At 39.1% G+C, this 16,156-nt stretch overlaps 1 protein-coding gene across 1 annotated transcript; it reads left to right on the top strand.

Moving 5' to 3' along the window:
- The first annotated feature begins 533 nt into the window (after positions 1-533).
- Positions 534-15,372, top strand: LOC141392125 (uncharacterized). The gene is made up of 3 exons (XM_073965077.1): positions 534-906; positions 14,650-15,005; positions 15,140-15,372. The coding sequence occupies exons 2-3, from the start codon at positions 14,662-14,664 to the stop codon at positions 15,240-15,242; spliced, it is 447 nt and encodes a 148-aa protein (XP_073821178.1). The 5' UTR covers positions 534-906; positions 14,650-14,661; the 3' UTR covers positions 15,243-15,372.
- The last annotated feature ends 784 nt before the right edge of the window (positions 15,373-16,156 follow it).

Genomic DNA, 16,156 nt, shown 5'->3' with positions numbered 1-16,156 from the left:
ACGCTATATCGCCCGAGTACATTGGCAGGCGGATATTTAGTTTATCAACATGCAGTGATCTATTCACATAATAATGTTATTAATTCAAATATGAAGCGGACAGGATCATTTGTTACCAAACCAAACCGTCCATTTTGTATCTTTGTAGATATTTTCAATAATACCAATTTTTTTTTGAAAGCCCATTTTCTCGTAGTTTATAAACCAGAAGATCTCTAGGCACTCTATCGAAAGCTGTCTTAAAGTCCACGAAATATGGGTATACATTTAAGTCCAGGTCTTCCACATGAAGCCCTTCTATTCTGCTATGAAAACTTTTTCCTGTCTTCACTCTTTTTTAAAAGCGAACCTCATTTCTCCTTTTTCTCAACGATAAAGTTTTCTGTTGGTTTGTAGCACTGTGCCTTAAGACATTCCCCCACATACAAGCATACACCGTGCAGAGAACAAATCGAAATCAAAACAAGTTAAACAGAAAAGTATAAAACAAAAACAAAATACCGCAGAAAAGCCATGTTAAGATGGATGTCGTTGAGGAACGTCGACGTTTTTGTATCGCAAATGGCAAGAAGCAATGAAAACAAACGCCAACTGCCGCCGCCAGTCAGATACAAGAAATCAGTTGCATTCGGGCTTTCTAAAAAGAACCAGTGGCGACGACGAGCAGCGAAAGAGTAGAGTACCACTATCAGCTACCGAGAAGAAGAACAACGCGGCAAATTAATTGGAAAAAAAGTTTGGTGATTTGAAAAACGAATTCTTCAAAGCTAGAATTACGACCTCAAAAAGAATTAACGGTGAAATGTTTAAGACATTATAAAATTTTGAAATTAAAAAAAAAAACTGAAAGACAGCAATTCTTCCGTTGTGTGTGGCCATAAAAATTGAAAATCCAGGCCCTGGAAGGTGCGTTTAATAATTTGAATAATAATTTTATTAGTCAACAATGAATTTTAAGTGAATTACAAGTGAAAGTTGTTGTAGTTTTTTTTTTCTTTCTAATTCTTGAGGTTTCTTGTTGGGCTTACCAACGGAAATCGAAGGTGAAAGGCCTGCTGATGTGTTGTTATTGTTTATGGTAGAGGGGGTAAGGTCTTAAGTGCATTCGTCTTACCCTTCGGCATGTGCGATGCATGTGAACTTTTAACGCGTCACAAAGAGTGCTAATGAAATTTTGCAAAACGAATTCCAAAACGTGTTTAGAAAGAAGAAACAAAATTCGTTAGCAGCAATAGTTTGGACTGGCATGCAGTCGGTTTGTGTATGGAAAATACCTACATATGTTGAAATTAACGCTCTTAAACAAAAGAGATAAGATAGAAAAAATATTTATGTTGTTTTGTAAACGAATGTTGCACAAATGCTGTTCCTCCGAACTGTGAGAAATCTATTATTTTTAAGACCAAACAATAACCCTTGGAGATTTTGTTGTGAGCTTAGCATAACACCGTGAGACCTGTTGTGTTACTCAGAAAAACTTTTTCTGTATGAATGAATGTTTTAATTAAGAAATATGTTAGTAATGTTAACGCGTCTTGTGTGACTAACTGAAACTCCAAGAACCGGCTTTAATTCCTTTGATACAGTGGAACCTATTTAGATAAAACAAATAATAGAAGATCAAAATGATAGCCAGAAAAGTATTCGAACGACCACCTCATGTGAAACCATTTATACAATAAATATTTTGAAATTTAGTGGGCGAATTTTGGAGCGGGAATCTGCCAAAATCTCTTTTGCCAATTTCCAAAAAAAAAAAAAACATTTTAATTCAAATTATAAAAATTATAAAACTTTTTAAACGAAACTTTGAAACTTGTCGCCATAAGCTCAAATAATAACAGATTTCCAGCCATACGATTCCTTAGTTTGTCTTCTCTTCAAATTTTGGCGTTTTTATGTACTTACCAAACCCTGAGTACATTGTCGCTATCCTCATGTTCCAGAAAGGTTGAAAAAATAGTCATGGAAACAGTTATCAAAGAGTTTCATTCCAGCGGGCAGAATTCCTCTTATGAGACAAAACTTTCCATCCAGGACATCCAGATTGACACAACAACGCAATCCACTTCATGCAGAAAAAGCAGTTGAGTAATTAATGTGTTTGTTTTAGAGCATAGGCACTACAAATGGTTCGACCCAATCTCGGGTATAGACATTGGCACAACAACGCGACCAACTTCGTTCCGAAAACCCAGAAAGAGCGATAACAACTCAGGAGAACAGTTCTCAAAGCTGCTAAGGGTTTCATTCCAGCTGCCAGAATTCCTCTTATGATACTTTCCATCCAGACTGGCACAACTGCGCAAAACCCAACTCATGAGCGAATTGGGCAGCTGAGTGTCGAGATTGATATGCTTGTTCTAGAGCACAGGTCCTCCAAATGATACAAACGTCTTAAACAGTTCAACATCAATTCAAAGCAGCTTTGGTCCACAATAAAGAGCTTATCTGGTTTCAAAATAAATAAAAATCCCTGCCATGGGTTTCAACAACATCCAGTGTTCCGATGTCAAAAACATCACAGAAAAAGTCAAAGTGGGATATTATCTGGAGAAACATGAATCTCAAAAGAGATGTGCAACCATTCTCCTTCATATCCAGTGAAGTTAAGACGACTTTCCCAAAATCTAGACCATAAGAAAACATTGGCCCAGATTGCATCTTAGTGCTCATGTCGAAGAAGCTCAGTGTTCTAGTGTTGTCAGTTACACAGTTGATGATTATAAATATGTATCTGGAAGGTGAGCCGTGTTATTCCGATTCTGAAGACTGAAAAATCCGTTATCAATGGAGAATCTCACTGCCCAAGTTCTCTTCATTCACCTGTATCAAAAGTTTAAGAATCCTTGTTGCTCTCATCCCTGGAATACCCCTTCCATTTTGTTTTGAGCAAGCACAACAACAGTTTTGCAGGAGATAAGAACTAATATTGTGAATGACCTTAATCAACGGTGACTAAATGACTAAAATGGCGATCTTGGCAGCTATCCAAGGCATTTGATACGGTCGATCATTCAATGCTGATTTCCGAAATCATTAATTCCACACTTCCAAATGCTTGACATCATTTGGATTGCCTTAAGGAAAGCCTCCATCGAATTCCGAGGCCAAAAGTCCATATACCGCAAGATCAGCAATACTGGGTCCTTTGTCCCATTTTATTCAACCTTTACCTTGCGAAACTCCCCAATCCATCAGCAACTAGTTCGATGGTGTCGTATGCTTATGACTGTTCCATCCAAGAATCTGTCGTTTATATTCACGACGTAAGTGCTCTGATTTCGACTATCTAGCCACCGTCGATATTTTTCCGGGAGCGTAATCTAATTTTATCCCATACAAAGTCATCCGCGTCACTCTTCATTTCTGGACACGAGAAATAAATATAGAACTTGATATATTCATCGGAAACAGACGTATAACCACTGTCAATAATCCAAAATTACTGGGGGTAGTCTTCGATAGTCTCCACTTCTCGTCACACTCCACCTATATCAGAATGCTAGCTGGCACCTCCTGGGACTGTTATAAGGAAACACTGGTATCGACGTATAAAACCTTTGGTCGTTTGGTCCTTAACTATGCAGGCTGTGGCTCAAATTCCAATCATCCCATTCAATACAGCGGGTTATGTCCAACTGTCCAGTGTGGATCGCTTTGAAGAGGAGACCAAGATTCTGTTAGTCAGACAACATAATGTTTTGCTGACTAGACAGTTCCTGCTGGTATCCTATCTGTCGTGTCATCCCAGCCATCCCATTATAATGAAAAATCCACCTCCCCGACACATCCGCCAGGACTACAGGTGCTACCGTGAAGGCATCCAGGGCATTCCATCGAAGATCAACCGATTATAGATAGTGCACTCCATGAAATCCTACATCAGCAGGCGGTCTCCGAATGGATTTTGGCCTCGGTAATGTAGCAGCTGACTTTCTTGCATAAGTTATGGATCGTAGTTAAAGTTCTGAGAAGTATTTAGTAATATTCGAATAGAAAGAATTTTTTATTGTACGACATCTTGTTGCTGAAGATATCCGTTTCAGATAATTTGGAGTCGATTTAGCAATGTCCGTCCGTCTGTCTGGCTGGCTGGTTGGTACGATAACTCTCGAACGAGTGAACCGATTTGGTCCAAAATTTGGCCTTCGTAATATTTTGTCCAAACTTAGTTTAAGTTCGAAGATGGGCCATATCGGTCCACTCCTTCAGGTACCTCCCCCACAAAAGTTCTAAAATATTCGGAAAAATTGTGCGAATGATAACTCTTTAAGGTAGTAACCAATTTGGTCCATACTTTACACATCGTGAAATTTCTACCAGACGAAGATGAGGTTCCAATGTGGACTCTATCGGTTTCCTCTTTCGGGTACCTCCCACACAAAATTTCGGAAAAATTCAGGTTGGGGCCTGCTCCCGAACCGCTTTGATTTGCAACAGTTGCAACAGTTTGTATTTGCTGCCCACATTACGGCAGTTCATGTTTTATTAGATGCAAGTCCATACTTCCTGAGAAAATAGCCCGAAGTTCTGAAAAACCCCTATGGCACCAAGTGTGGTTAGAGCGCATCATAACTCTCGAACGGATCTGCAGATTGGGTTCAAAATTTGGATATAGTAATATTTTGTCCGAACTTTGTCTAACAATTGGGTGAGTCATATCGGTCCACGCCTTTATGTACCTCCCCTTGCAAAAGTTCGAAACTGTTCACTAAAATGGTGCGCACGATAACTCTTCAAAGGTAGTACACGAGCACTCTCATGAGATATACATTAAACGATGTAAAATGACGAGTTCTATAATCCTATTTTGAGTTTTGAATATTACCTTGTTTCGCGTCCGGATTATTAAAACGCCGAAATTCCGGCTTCAAAATGTCAGCATCAATTTTAGGTGGATGCAGTGGATATATCGAAAAATCATACACTAGTATATTTCTTCCAATGGAGTATTCTTTGAGTCTTTCCTTGAGCATAGGTCTATAAAGTGAAAGGGAGCATAAAAAAACTTGTTGGCTTCAACCCATTTTTACCTATTTTTCTACATTGATGCCAACACAGCTTCCACGTAAATTAATTTTAATGGTCGACATTATGGGATCCCTCCTAAAACTTACTTACTTAGCTGACACATTACAGAATATTTGTTCCATAGGCCGAACTAAGAAAATATCTCCAATTCTATTTATTTGTGCTTCTCACTCTGAAATACCGCGCCTTTTCATCTCTTCATCCACTTGTTTGCGCCATCTATTCCATGGCCTGCCAATTCTGCGTGCACCGCCAAGCGGTTCGTATTTATACGCCTTTTTAGCGGGTTCATCTTTGCCTATTCTTATGATATGGCCTAGCCAACGCAATCGCTGCATCTCGATACGTATAACAATATTGATGTCGTTGTATAGCAGATACAGCTCGTGGTTCTTGCGACGTCGATATTCACCGTCAACGCAGATTGGTCCGTAGAGCTTTCGAAGAAGTTTTCTCTCAAACACACCAAGCACTGCCATGTCTGCTTGCGCAAGTACCCATGCTTCGGAGCCATACATCAGCACGGGTAGTATCAGTGTTTTGTAGAGCGTTATTTTTATTTGACGAGATGTGGCTTTGTTTTTAAACTGCTTACTTAAACCAAATTAGCATCTGTTGGCCAATACAATTCTTCTTTTTATTTCACAACTGATGTCGTTTGTTGTGTTTACGGAGGTGCCGAGGTAGACGAAGTCTTTTACTACCTCAAAATTATAGGGACCAACTTCCACAGTTGGTCCGAGCACAATGGACGTATCGCGCGTCGACACCATCAACTTGGTATTCTCACCGTTTACCGCCAGACCCACTTTAGCAGATTCTCCTTCGACCTTCTTAAAGGTATCGGTTACTTTTTTTACTGATCGTCCCATGATGTCTATATCATGAGCATAAACAAGTAACATGTGGCTATTGGTGTAGATTGTGCCACTTCTTATGACGTTTGCCTCTCGTATAACCTTTTCCAGCAGGATGTTGAAGAGATCACACGAAAGGCTGTCTCCTTGTCTGAAACCTCTTTTGGTACTAAACTCTTCGGAGAGGTTCTTTCCTATTTTAACTGAGGACCTCGTGACAGTTAAATTCATTTTACAAAGCCGGATGAGCTTTGCCGGGATACCAAATTCAGACATGGCTTGGAATACCTTTGAACGCAGCGGGCTGTCGAAGGCTGCTTTATAATCGACAAAAAGGTGGTAGGTGTCGATCTGCATCTCTTGGGTCTTCTTCAGGATTTGCCGCAGGGTAAATATCCGGTCAATGGTGGACTTGCCAGGTCTAAAGCCGCATTGGTATGGTCCAATTATCTCGTTGACCATAGGCTTTAGTCGTTCGCAGAATATCCCTGACACGATCTTGTAGGAAATAGAGAGTAGACTTATGCCCCTATAGTTAGAGCATACAGTCCTATCTCCTTTCTTGTGGACGGGGGACAGGATATTCAGGTTCCAATCGTCGGGTACTCGTTCTTCCCGCCAGGTAGAGCTAACTAGCTGATGCATACACCTTATCAGCGTGTCGCCTCCGATTTTAAACAGCTGCTGCCTAATTATTCTTCAGCTGGTTTATAGCTGTCTTTACCTCATCTTGGCTGGGCGGTATACATTCAATACCATCTTCTGGGATTGGGTCTGTGGTATCTTCGTCGTCTTCGCTGCTTTTGGATACCAACAGTTTTGAAAAATTTTCTTTCCATATCCTGAGCATATTATCTGTATCAGTTACCAAATTACCTTGCTGGTCTCTACAGGAGGATGTGCCTGTACCAAAGCCAATTTTTGGATCTCAATCTGGTTCCTGTACATCCCGATTTTTACACACTCCCGCTTTTCAATTTCCCTCTTTTTCCTGCGCAAAAGGCGTTTCTCCTCTCTTCTTTTCTCCCGATACGCGTTGCTACTGATTGTAAAGTAGCCCTATATGCCGCATTTTTCTCTTCGGTAGCAGCACGACAGCACGACACTCCAGGTCATACCATGGAATTCTTGGTGGTGGTCTCTGGTATCCAAGTACTGATTTTGCGGCTGTTTGCATGGAGTGGGCAATGTTTTGCCATTGTCCTGATATGTTATCGGGACGAGGAGTGCTTTGATTAAGCAGTTGGGCCAGTTGAGTGGAATATGCTGTGGCTATCTGTTGTGATTGCAGCTTACCGATGTCCAACTTCCGTGTTGTGTCTGTACCTTTGCCGCAACAAGGTAGTGGTCCGAGTCTATGTTTGCACCTCGGAACGATCGTACATACAACACGCTTGATGTATGTCTTCCATCTATCACAACGTGATCAATTTGATTTCTTGTTCTTTGATCTGGCGACCGGCAGGTGCCCTTATGAATATCGAGATGCTTAAATCTGGTACTTCAAACTACCATGTTTCTTGCAGCTGCAAAGTCTATCAGCCTCATACCATTGTTAGATGTTTTACTGTGGAGACCGAATTTCCCGACTGTTGGGCCAAAGATATTCTCCTTTCCAATTTTGGCATTAAAATCGCCTAGAATAATTTTAGTGTCATGGGCAGGGCAACGGTCATATGTTTCTTCTAAGCGCTCGTAAAATATATCTTTGGTCTGTTCGTTCTTTTCTTCATTGGGAGCATGAGCGCAAATAAAGCTGATGTTGAAGAATTTTGCTTTTAATCGAATTGCAGCGAGTCTTTCATTTACTGGGGTGAAGTTGGAGACCAGATGTTTTAACCTCCGACCAACTACAAATCCGCAACCAAACTCATGCTTTGTGTCATGGCAGCTATAATCCGTGCGTCACCTTTAGGTGTTGTTGTGACGCCTTTCCCAATCCATCGTATTTCTCTGTATGGCAGTAATGTCGGCCTTATACTTTTCAAGTACATCTGCCAATACGTAAACTGCACCTTCTCTATAAAGAGTGCGAACATTCCAGGTGCAGATTCGCAGATCAGATTCGTTTGCGGGGTTCGTCAACTTTAGAGGAGTTTGTTTTTCTTTTCTTTCGTTTTTTCATAGTAGGCTGTTTTTATACCCTCCACCATAGGATGGGGGTATATTAAGTTTGTCATTCCGTTTGTAACTACTCGAAATAATCATTGTAGACCCCACAAACTATATATATTCTTGATCATCGTGCAATTCTACATCGATATAGCCATGTCTGTCCGTCTGTCCGTCTGTGGAAATCACTCTAGCGTCCGAACGGATTGACGTAGCGTCCGAACGGATTGAAATTTTGGGAAAATCTTTTATTTGTACTTAGGACTTTTGGTATTGAAAGCGGGCTATGTAGGCCCACGCTTGTGTATAGCCCCCATACAAAATGACGCGTGACGCGTCGTCGTTTTAAGGAATTTTTAAGATATTTGTCCCATTTTACCACCGAATTCGTTGTAATTTGGTATTTTGTGTCTCAAGAGGCCAAAAAACATTCCTACCATAGTTGGTTTATATAGGTCCACGTTTTGGTATAGCCCCCATATAACGCCCCATATAAAGTACGCGTCATTTTTATATATTTTGAATGTGTTAGTCCCATTTGACAACAGAATCGGTTGTAACTTTGTATTTTGTGTTTCCAGAGGCTAAGAAACATTTCCACCGTAAAATGTTTATATAGGTCCACGTTTTGATATAGCCCCCATAGGACGATATCTCCCGATTTTCGGTATTTTGAAGGTTTTGGCCTCATTATCACACCGAGATGGCTGAAATTTGGTATTTAGTCTTCGTTGGGGGTATAGAACTTTCCCCCCAGAAATTTGTAGGTATAAGTCAAGGACATCATATAGCCCCCATAGAACGGTACCTTCCGATTTTCGGTATTTTGAAGGTTGTGGCCACATTAATCCACCGAAATGGCTGAAATTTGTGGTGGAGGGTATAAAAAGTTCGGCCCGACCGAACTTAACGCTATTCCTACTTGTTTTTTCTAGGGGAGGGTTACTAATCCGACGCCCAAACTCAAGATTTTAGCGTACTTATGGGTGAACGCGCGGCGCGGCACATGTTAGCTCACTACCTTTAACGGGTGTTAAAGGCAGCTTCCCAGGTGACACCACGGGGAGGTCAGTGTCCACTTGAGATGAAAGAGGGACCAAGATAAATCCTGGGCTTTGCCATGTTAAAGCCGGTCTAGACCGTTCCTTGGTATCTTCCATCCCCTATGTCACCCGCAAAAGTCTACTACAATGGAAAAATTTAAAAATAGTACATTCTTGCAGGTTATGTAACAACGCAAATAATATGAGAACCAAAAGTTGGTACACTGCCACACTGGTGCAAGCACTTCCTCCTTGGAATCAGACGGTCTGCGGTTAAATCCCTGAGCAGAACATAACCATTTTCGCCGGTTGCAAGTTCCCTCAGTGTAATTCTGGCATGTCCTGAGTATTTTAGTCATTAAAAACAAGTAATGTTGTAAGACGCGCGCTTCGGACTTGAGCTGGCCAACTACCGATAGTCCGACTATCGTCTTGATCGCTGTCGTAAAGCTTTGTTTATATCGGACTCTAAAGCTATTATATTTTAAATAATTCGCGGTAGACAACCCAAAAAATGTTTTGATGTCCAACGTAGCCTTTAGTATACGACAATAATAAAAACGATAGTCGAACTATCGATAGTCTAACAACTATAGTTCGGACTCGGCGATAAACAATAGCCCCATATCATTGAGTCATATGGATCGGCGTGGACTCATTGATATGTTAGAAGTCTCCCTTATCCCTTTCGAGGATGTTATAGGAACATATGTATGTATGCTCTTCTTATTGGGGACAACAACACTCCGCAGTCCCAACTTCATAAAAAGGAGGACCTACTGTTATTAGTTTGATAACTTGAATGCACACACATATACCACACAATCTTTACTAGTTCCAAACATCAAATCTGCAATAAAAAATATATGTATGATAACAAACTTTAATTAAAAAGTCTTTGTTTTATAAAAATTCTTGTTTCTTTTTTTTTTCTCAAGTCTCATTTCGGTCATACGAATAATAATTGTTTTAATTTTCTGTTTGCCTTAAACCGGTTAGCTGAGAAAAGTCTACATTGTACCTTTTGTTACGAAAATATTCACATTGATATTATTAACTTGTTTTAAATTATTGCTCTATATTTGGTGGAGAATACCACTCACTACCTACCTACCATTCATCCATCCAGCAATTCATTAATGTTAATATGACAACAAACAAAATAATATATGTACATAACAAAAACCCGGCTACTCTTTGTAGTCAGTCACCTACGTAGAAGGCGTCAATCTTAAACAAAAATAAATAATATCATTCAGTATGTCAATAAGTAATGCAAAGTATTGCTGTTTTGGGAATGATTTTATGAGGTCTTTTTAGCGGTATTCTGTAATTGGTGCGGATTAAGTGCGAACATTCTATATGGAAATATAAGTTATTCCTCTTAAGAAAATGCGTTGTAAGAGAAATGTTACTCCGTTCTTGGATTTCAAAGATTCAGTTTCCAAAGATCATACAAGAAATGACTTATGACGTTTGCATTGGCCTTTAAACCCAACCTTAATCTGAACTATGTACGTCATTTGTACCACCAACATAGCACGTTATTTTACTCGTTTTGCTATGTAAAATCCCATTCGAAATGACGCAAATATGTTTGTCTTCTGGACTAAGTGTTCGACATGAAAACGCAACGAATGCACATAAAAATAGGTAGGTGTGAAAACAAAGAAAGTGTGTGGACAGAATCATGAGACAACGACGACGACGCATCCAAAACAATTTACAATGAAAGAAATTACCCAATTTTGGGGGAAAAAACTTATTCTGCAATTCTTGGACATTAGCCAAACAGAGCTTCATTACAACAAATTAATGATTTCTACGAGTAGTGATAACAGACACCTTGTCAATGGGCAGTTTTTTTTTCTCTCTTCAAAACGAAAATAGATCATGTGTCTTTCTGGCTATATGGGAAAATAAGATACCTCATGACTCATGTAAAGTGAAGTTGTTCACTGAATGCAATAGAAGAAGTTTTTCTAATGCATTATGCGTAATATGCTTGTCAGATCAAAGAGGAGGCAGATGATGCATCACATGATTCATAAGGGAGTCAAGATAAATGAAGAAATAATGCTTTGCTTTACAAATCTTTGTCATCATAAATAGAGCTAGCTGATTCTGGAACTAGCATCATTTACAGCAGATCTACAGCATGCTAGCCCCTTTTATACCCTATACCACACTGTGGTAAGGGGTATTATGTCTTTGTGCATTTGTATGTAACATACAAAAGGAAACGAAATAGACCCATAGTTCATTTTGGGGATATACATATAATCACCTTTTGAGTCGATTTATGCATGTCCGTCCGTCTGTCCATGTATTTTTGTTCGCAACGTACAGGTCGCATTTTTTGTCTGATTCAGCTGAAAATTGGGGACTACAATCTTTTTAGCCATAGGAAGAATGCTATTGCTTTTGGTGAAAATTGGTTCAGATTTGGATATAGCTCCCATATATATTTTCGCCCGATTTCACGTTTTTGCTGCACCAAACACGCTATATACGTCAAATTTTCATGAAATTTTAAATGTGTGACTGAATTAGGTCTACAAATAAGTGTGCCAAATTATATCGAAATCGGTTCAGATTTGGATATAGCTCCCATATATATTTTCGCCCGATTTCAGTTATTTTCTGTACCAAACACGCTATAGATGTCCGATTTCGATGAAATTTGGAATGTGTGACTGAATTCGTTCTAGAAATAAATGTGCCAAATTATATCGAAATCGGTTCAGCTTTGGATATAACTCCCATATATATTTTCGGCCGATTTCAGTTATTTTCTGTACCAAACACGCTATAGATGTCCGATTTCGATGAAATTTGGAATGTGTGACTGAATTCGTTCTAGAAATAAATGTGCCAAATTATATCGAAATAGGTTCAGATTTGGATATAGCTCCCATATATATTTTCGGTCCATTTCGTGTATTTGCTGCACCAAACACGCTATATAAGTCCGATTTCAATGATATTTAGAATGTGTGACTGAATTCGGTCTGGAAATAAATGTGCGAAATTATATCGAAATCGGTTAAGATCTGGATATAGCTCCGATTTATATTTTACATATTCACAGTGGTGTAGGGTATCATATAGTCGGACCCGCCCAACTTTGATCCTTTCCTTACTGGTCTAAGAGTAAAACAAGTAAAAAAGAATCAGTCGGCTTTGCCGACAGAGATATACCCTCAGCCTGTGTGAATTGAAACACTTTTTTTCCCAAAAACGTATATATTTAAGGGGGTTTGAAAATTTTGAACGTATGAACCTACAAAAATATGGATTTGGATAGAAGCTCAAAAAGTTTTGCCGGGAAGATATCTAAAGGAATGGACCGACATATTCCATTTTGAAAGTATGTCTTATTTTGGGTGTCATTTCCCTCGATAGATATCGCGACCACATGTCGTTTCAGTTGGTCACCATATAATTCAGAGGTTTTGGACCATTATATCAGGAAGCATGTACTTCCTACGAAAAACTTGACATCGCTGTAAATAGGACCACTAGGTAAAAATTTTCAAGGAATACTCGCACAGACCCTTAACCGTGTTTCTCTGTTTATGAACTTTGGTGGGGGAGGTACCGGAAGGAGTGGACCTACAAGCCCCACCTTCGCATTTTATCTAACATTCGAAGAAATATTACGATATGCAAAGTGTGGATCAACTCAATATTTGGTTCGGGAGTTGTCGTGCTCTTCAGCCACTATATGGTGCCATAGAGGGTTTTTACACTTTTTGGGCTGTTTTCTGAAGAAGTATGGACTTGCCCTTGAAAAAACTTTTACCGTCGTAATTAAGGCAGTGAATGAAATTTGCCTCAACAAAAATAAAAGTGATTCCAGAGCAGTTCTTAAAGTGAACTTATACAAAATTTTGTGTGGGAGGTACCCGAAGGAGTGGACAAATCTAGTCCATATTCGAAGCTGATATATATTTGGTAGATATATTGGGATGTATGAAGTATGGACCAAATCGGTCACTACCATCATGATTTATCATGCGCACAATATTTCCGAAAATTTTTGAATTCTTGGGGGGGAGGTACCTGAAGTAGTGGATTGATATGACTTATCTTCGAACTTAAACTAAGTTTGGACAAAATATTACGAAAGCCAAATTTTGGACCGAATCGGCAGATCCGTGCAAGAGTTATCTTGCGCTCCAACCACTACACACGGCGTCGTAGGGGTTTTTCTTACCTTTCAGGCTATTTTCTCAGGAAGTATGGACTTGCCCCTGACGAAACTTGTACTGTCGTATAGAGGACAGTGAATAGAAGTTGCTACAACAAAAATCAAAATGATTCAGAGCAGTTCTTAAAGTGAACTTATACAAAATGTTGTGTGGGAGGTACCCGAAGGAGTGGACAAATGTAGTCCATATTCGAACCTGATATATATTTGGTAGATATATTGGGATGTATGAAGTATGGACCAAATCGGTCACTACCATCAAGAGTTATCATGCGCACAATATTTCCGAATATTTTTGAACTTTTGTGGGGTAGGTACCTGAAGGAGTGGACCGATATGACTTATCTACGAACTTAAACTAAGTTTGGAAACAATATTACGAAGGCCAAATTTTGGCCGGAATTGGAATATCCGTTCAAAAATTATCTTGCGCTTCCACCCATAAACAGGTGTCATAGGTATGGACTTGCCCCTGACGAAACTTGTACTGTCGTATAGAGGACAGTGAATAGAAGTTGCTACAACAAAAATCATAGCAATTCAAGAGCAGGTCCTAAACTGAACATTTCCGAAATTTTGTGTAGTAGGTACCCGAAAGAGTAGACGGATTGGGTCCATATTGGAACCTCATCTAAGTCTAGTAGAAATTTTACGATTTGCACAGTAGGGACCAAATCGGTTACTCCCTTCAAGACTTATCGTGATCACAAATTTTCCGAACATTTCCAAAGTTTTGTTGAGGAGGTACCGGAAGGAGTGGACCGATATAACCCATCTACGAACTTAAATTAAGTTTGGACAAAATACATTACGAAAGCCAAATTTTGGACCGAATCGGTTGGTCCGTTCGAGAGTTATCGTGCGCACCAGCACCAGACAGACAGACGTACGGACGGACTCCAAATTGTCTGAATCGTTATAGATGCTGAGGGTTAAGTCATATCTGTAGTGGAATTCTGTAACTCATTTTTTGAGTTACCGACAAAAATCGGTAACATTAAAACGCAAAATTATGAATGAAAAGTATCAATAAAAGTTGACAGCACTGTTGCTACCGGTAGAATTTAGCAACAGCTTTATTTTGGTTGTTAACTTACCAAAAATATCGTTAATAACCGAAATTATAAGCATTTTACCGATATTTGTCGGTAACTCGAAAAATGAGTTACAGAATTCCACTACTGGTAAATGACTAAAGATGTGATTCTGAAATCTTTTTATTAGGTCGAACTTGGTCTTCAGTCTTTTATCAGATATGACTTAAGCAAGAATGCAATGCTTCTTATGTGTCGAGGCCTTTAGAATCTAAGCAATTATCTGGCATGCTCCTTAACATATCACCTTCTTTGTATCAAATTCACATTTATAATCCAACATTTCATTCTTTCAGATACCACTCAACATGATTACAAAAACGCCCGATTATATGATATCAGAATATGGCTATCCCGAACTGTGGACATCTGAATCCAAACACATACCGCTTAGCAAAGTTAATAGTAAATTCTGGAATTCCTATTCCAATTGGTGCAATAATAAATCAACAACAACATTTGCCAAACTATTACCCCTACGAGAGTCATGGACCGATTACTATACAAAGAATCTGATAAAACAAAATGAAGAATCCGCCGCCAAAAAATATCAACGACTTCCCTCAGTACAAAAACAACAAAAGAATCATTATAACGAAGTGCTGGTAACCAAAAACAACAACAATAAAAATAAAAGCTTTCATTGTAAAAGGTAAGAAGATTAGAAAAAATGAAGAAGCAAAATTACACATCAAATGTTTCAAACAATTACCTACCTTTTTTCAATTTTCTCTTTGAATTCACACCCCCTTCACTTTTTTCTTGTATTTTTTTGTATCTTTTTAGCCTCAGACGTAGCTTGGATGCTGAAAATACCGTTGCCACGACAATGGAATCACAACGTAGATCTCGAACAAAGCCTTTAGATAATGATGTAGATCAATTTTGAGTGTTAAGTGTTAAAATACGCAGCATTTGTGCAATTATTTATAGCAAAGTTAAGATGAAGGAAGCCGAGGTGATGTGGAGATGTTATGTTTTTAATGCTAATTTAAATAAAATTATATATAAATTAAAAATATTTGGCATTATTTTATTTTTGAGTCACATGGATTTCAAATGGGTGAGGTAAAACTAAAATAACAGAAGAGCTAAGCAGAAGACCTGAAAAGCCTCAGAAAAAGGGTTTTTTAGGTTTTCACAATTTTGTTTGGAATCTGCAAGTCCTATCGGAATGGGACTAAAGAAAATGTTGTAGAGAATTTTCACTGATACATTTTCATTTCCCATTTCGATAAGACTTGCGGTTTCCAAGCAAAATACTGAAAACCTAAAAATTTGAATTTTGTTTCCGATTTATTTAAAAATTCCTCCTTTGAATTTGTCTTGTTTTTGGAAAAACTTCCCAGGTGTAAGTGGGTTTCATTTAAAGTTAGTTAAGGTGCACCGTGGTATTTTTTTCACCATGGAAGCGGCAATTTATCCCGGAATGCCTACTCCGAGTTCTGTTGGTCCGTGCCGGGATTGAGATGATCGCACAAGAAGCGGAGGTGGAGGACTTCCTTCCTAATACACCAGTACAGACTTATCTCGCTTGAGCTTGACTCTAGTTAAGTGTATGAGGGTAGCAGTATAGTGTGGTATTATCGACATATAGCTGATTTATGTGTACATACAGCCGATGAATAGCTGTACCCCACGTTATATACCCGAAATTAGCTTGCTTTTAGTCCAATGTAGATACGGACTTCGCTCCTACGAAGAAAAGAGGAGATTGCCACAGCTCGCCAGATATTATCATTGTGGCACCAGGTCTGATAAATGACGTATCCTGGCAATCCGTAATTTCCCTTGGCACAGACC

This window comes from Musca autumnalis, unplaced genomic scaffold, assembly GCF_047663935.1.
Source record: "Musca autumnalis isolate F117 unplaced genomic scaffold, ASM4766393v1 scaffold_2, whole genome shotgun sequence".
In the NCBI taxonomy this organism is placed as follows: Eukaryota; Metazoa; Arthropoda; class Insecta; order Diptera; family Muscidae; genus Musca; species Musca autumnalis.
The sequence above is the reverse complement of the archived record's forward strand: the minus strand, read 5'-3'. Positions and strand labels throughout refer to the sequence as shown.

What these genes read in the sequence shown, in the direction of transcription:
- LOC141392125 (XM_073965077.1), top strand. Translation starts at nt 14,662, where the DNA reads ATGATTACAAAAACGCCCGATTATATGATATCAGAATATGGCTATCCC. An exon ending in AAAAGCTTTCATTGTAAAAG is followed by an intron (nt 15,006 to 15,139) that starts GTAAGAAGATTA and finishes GTATCTTTTTAG; the next exon opens with CCTCAGACGTAGCTTGGATG.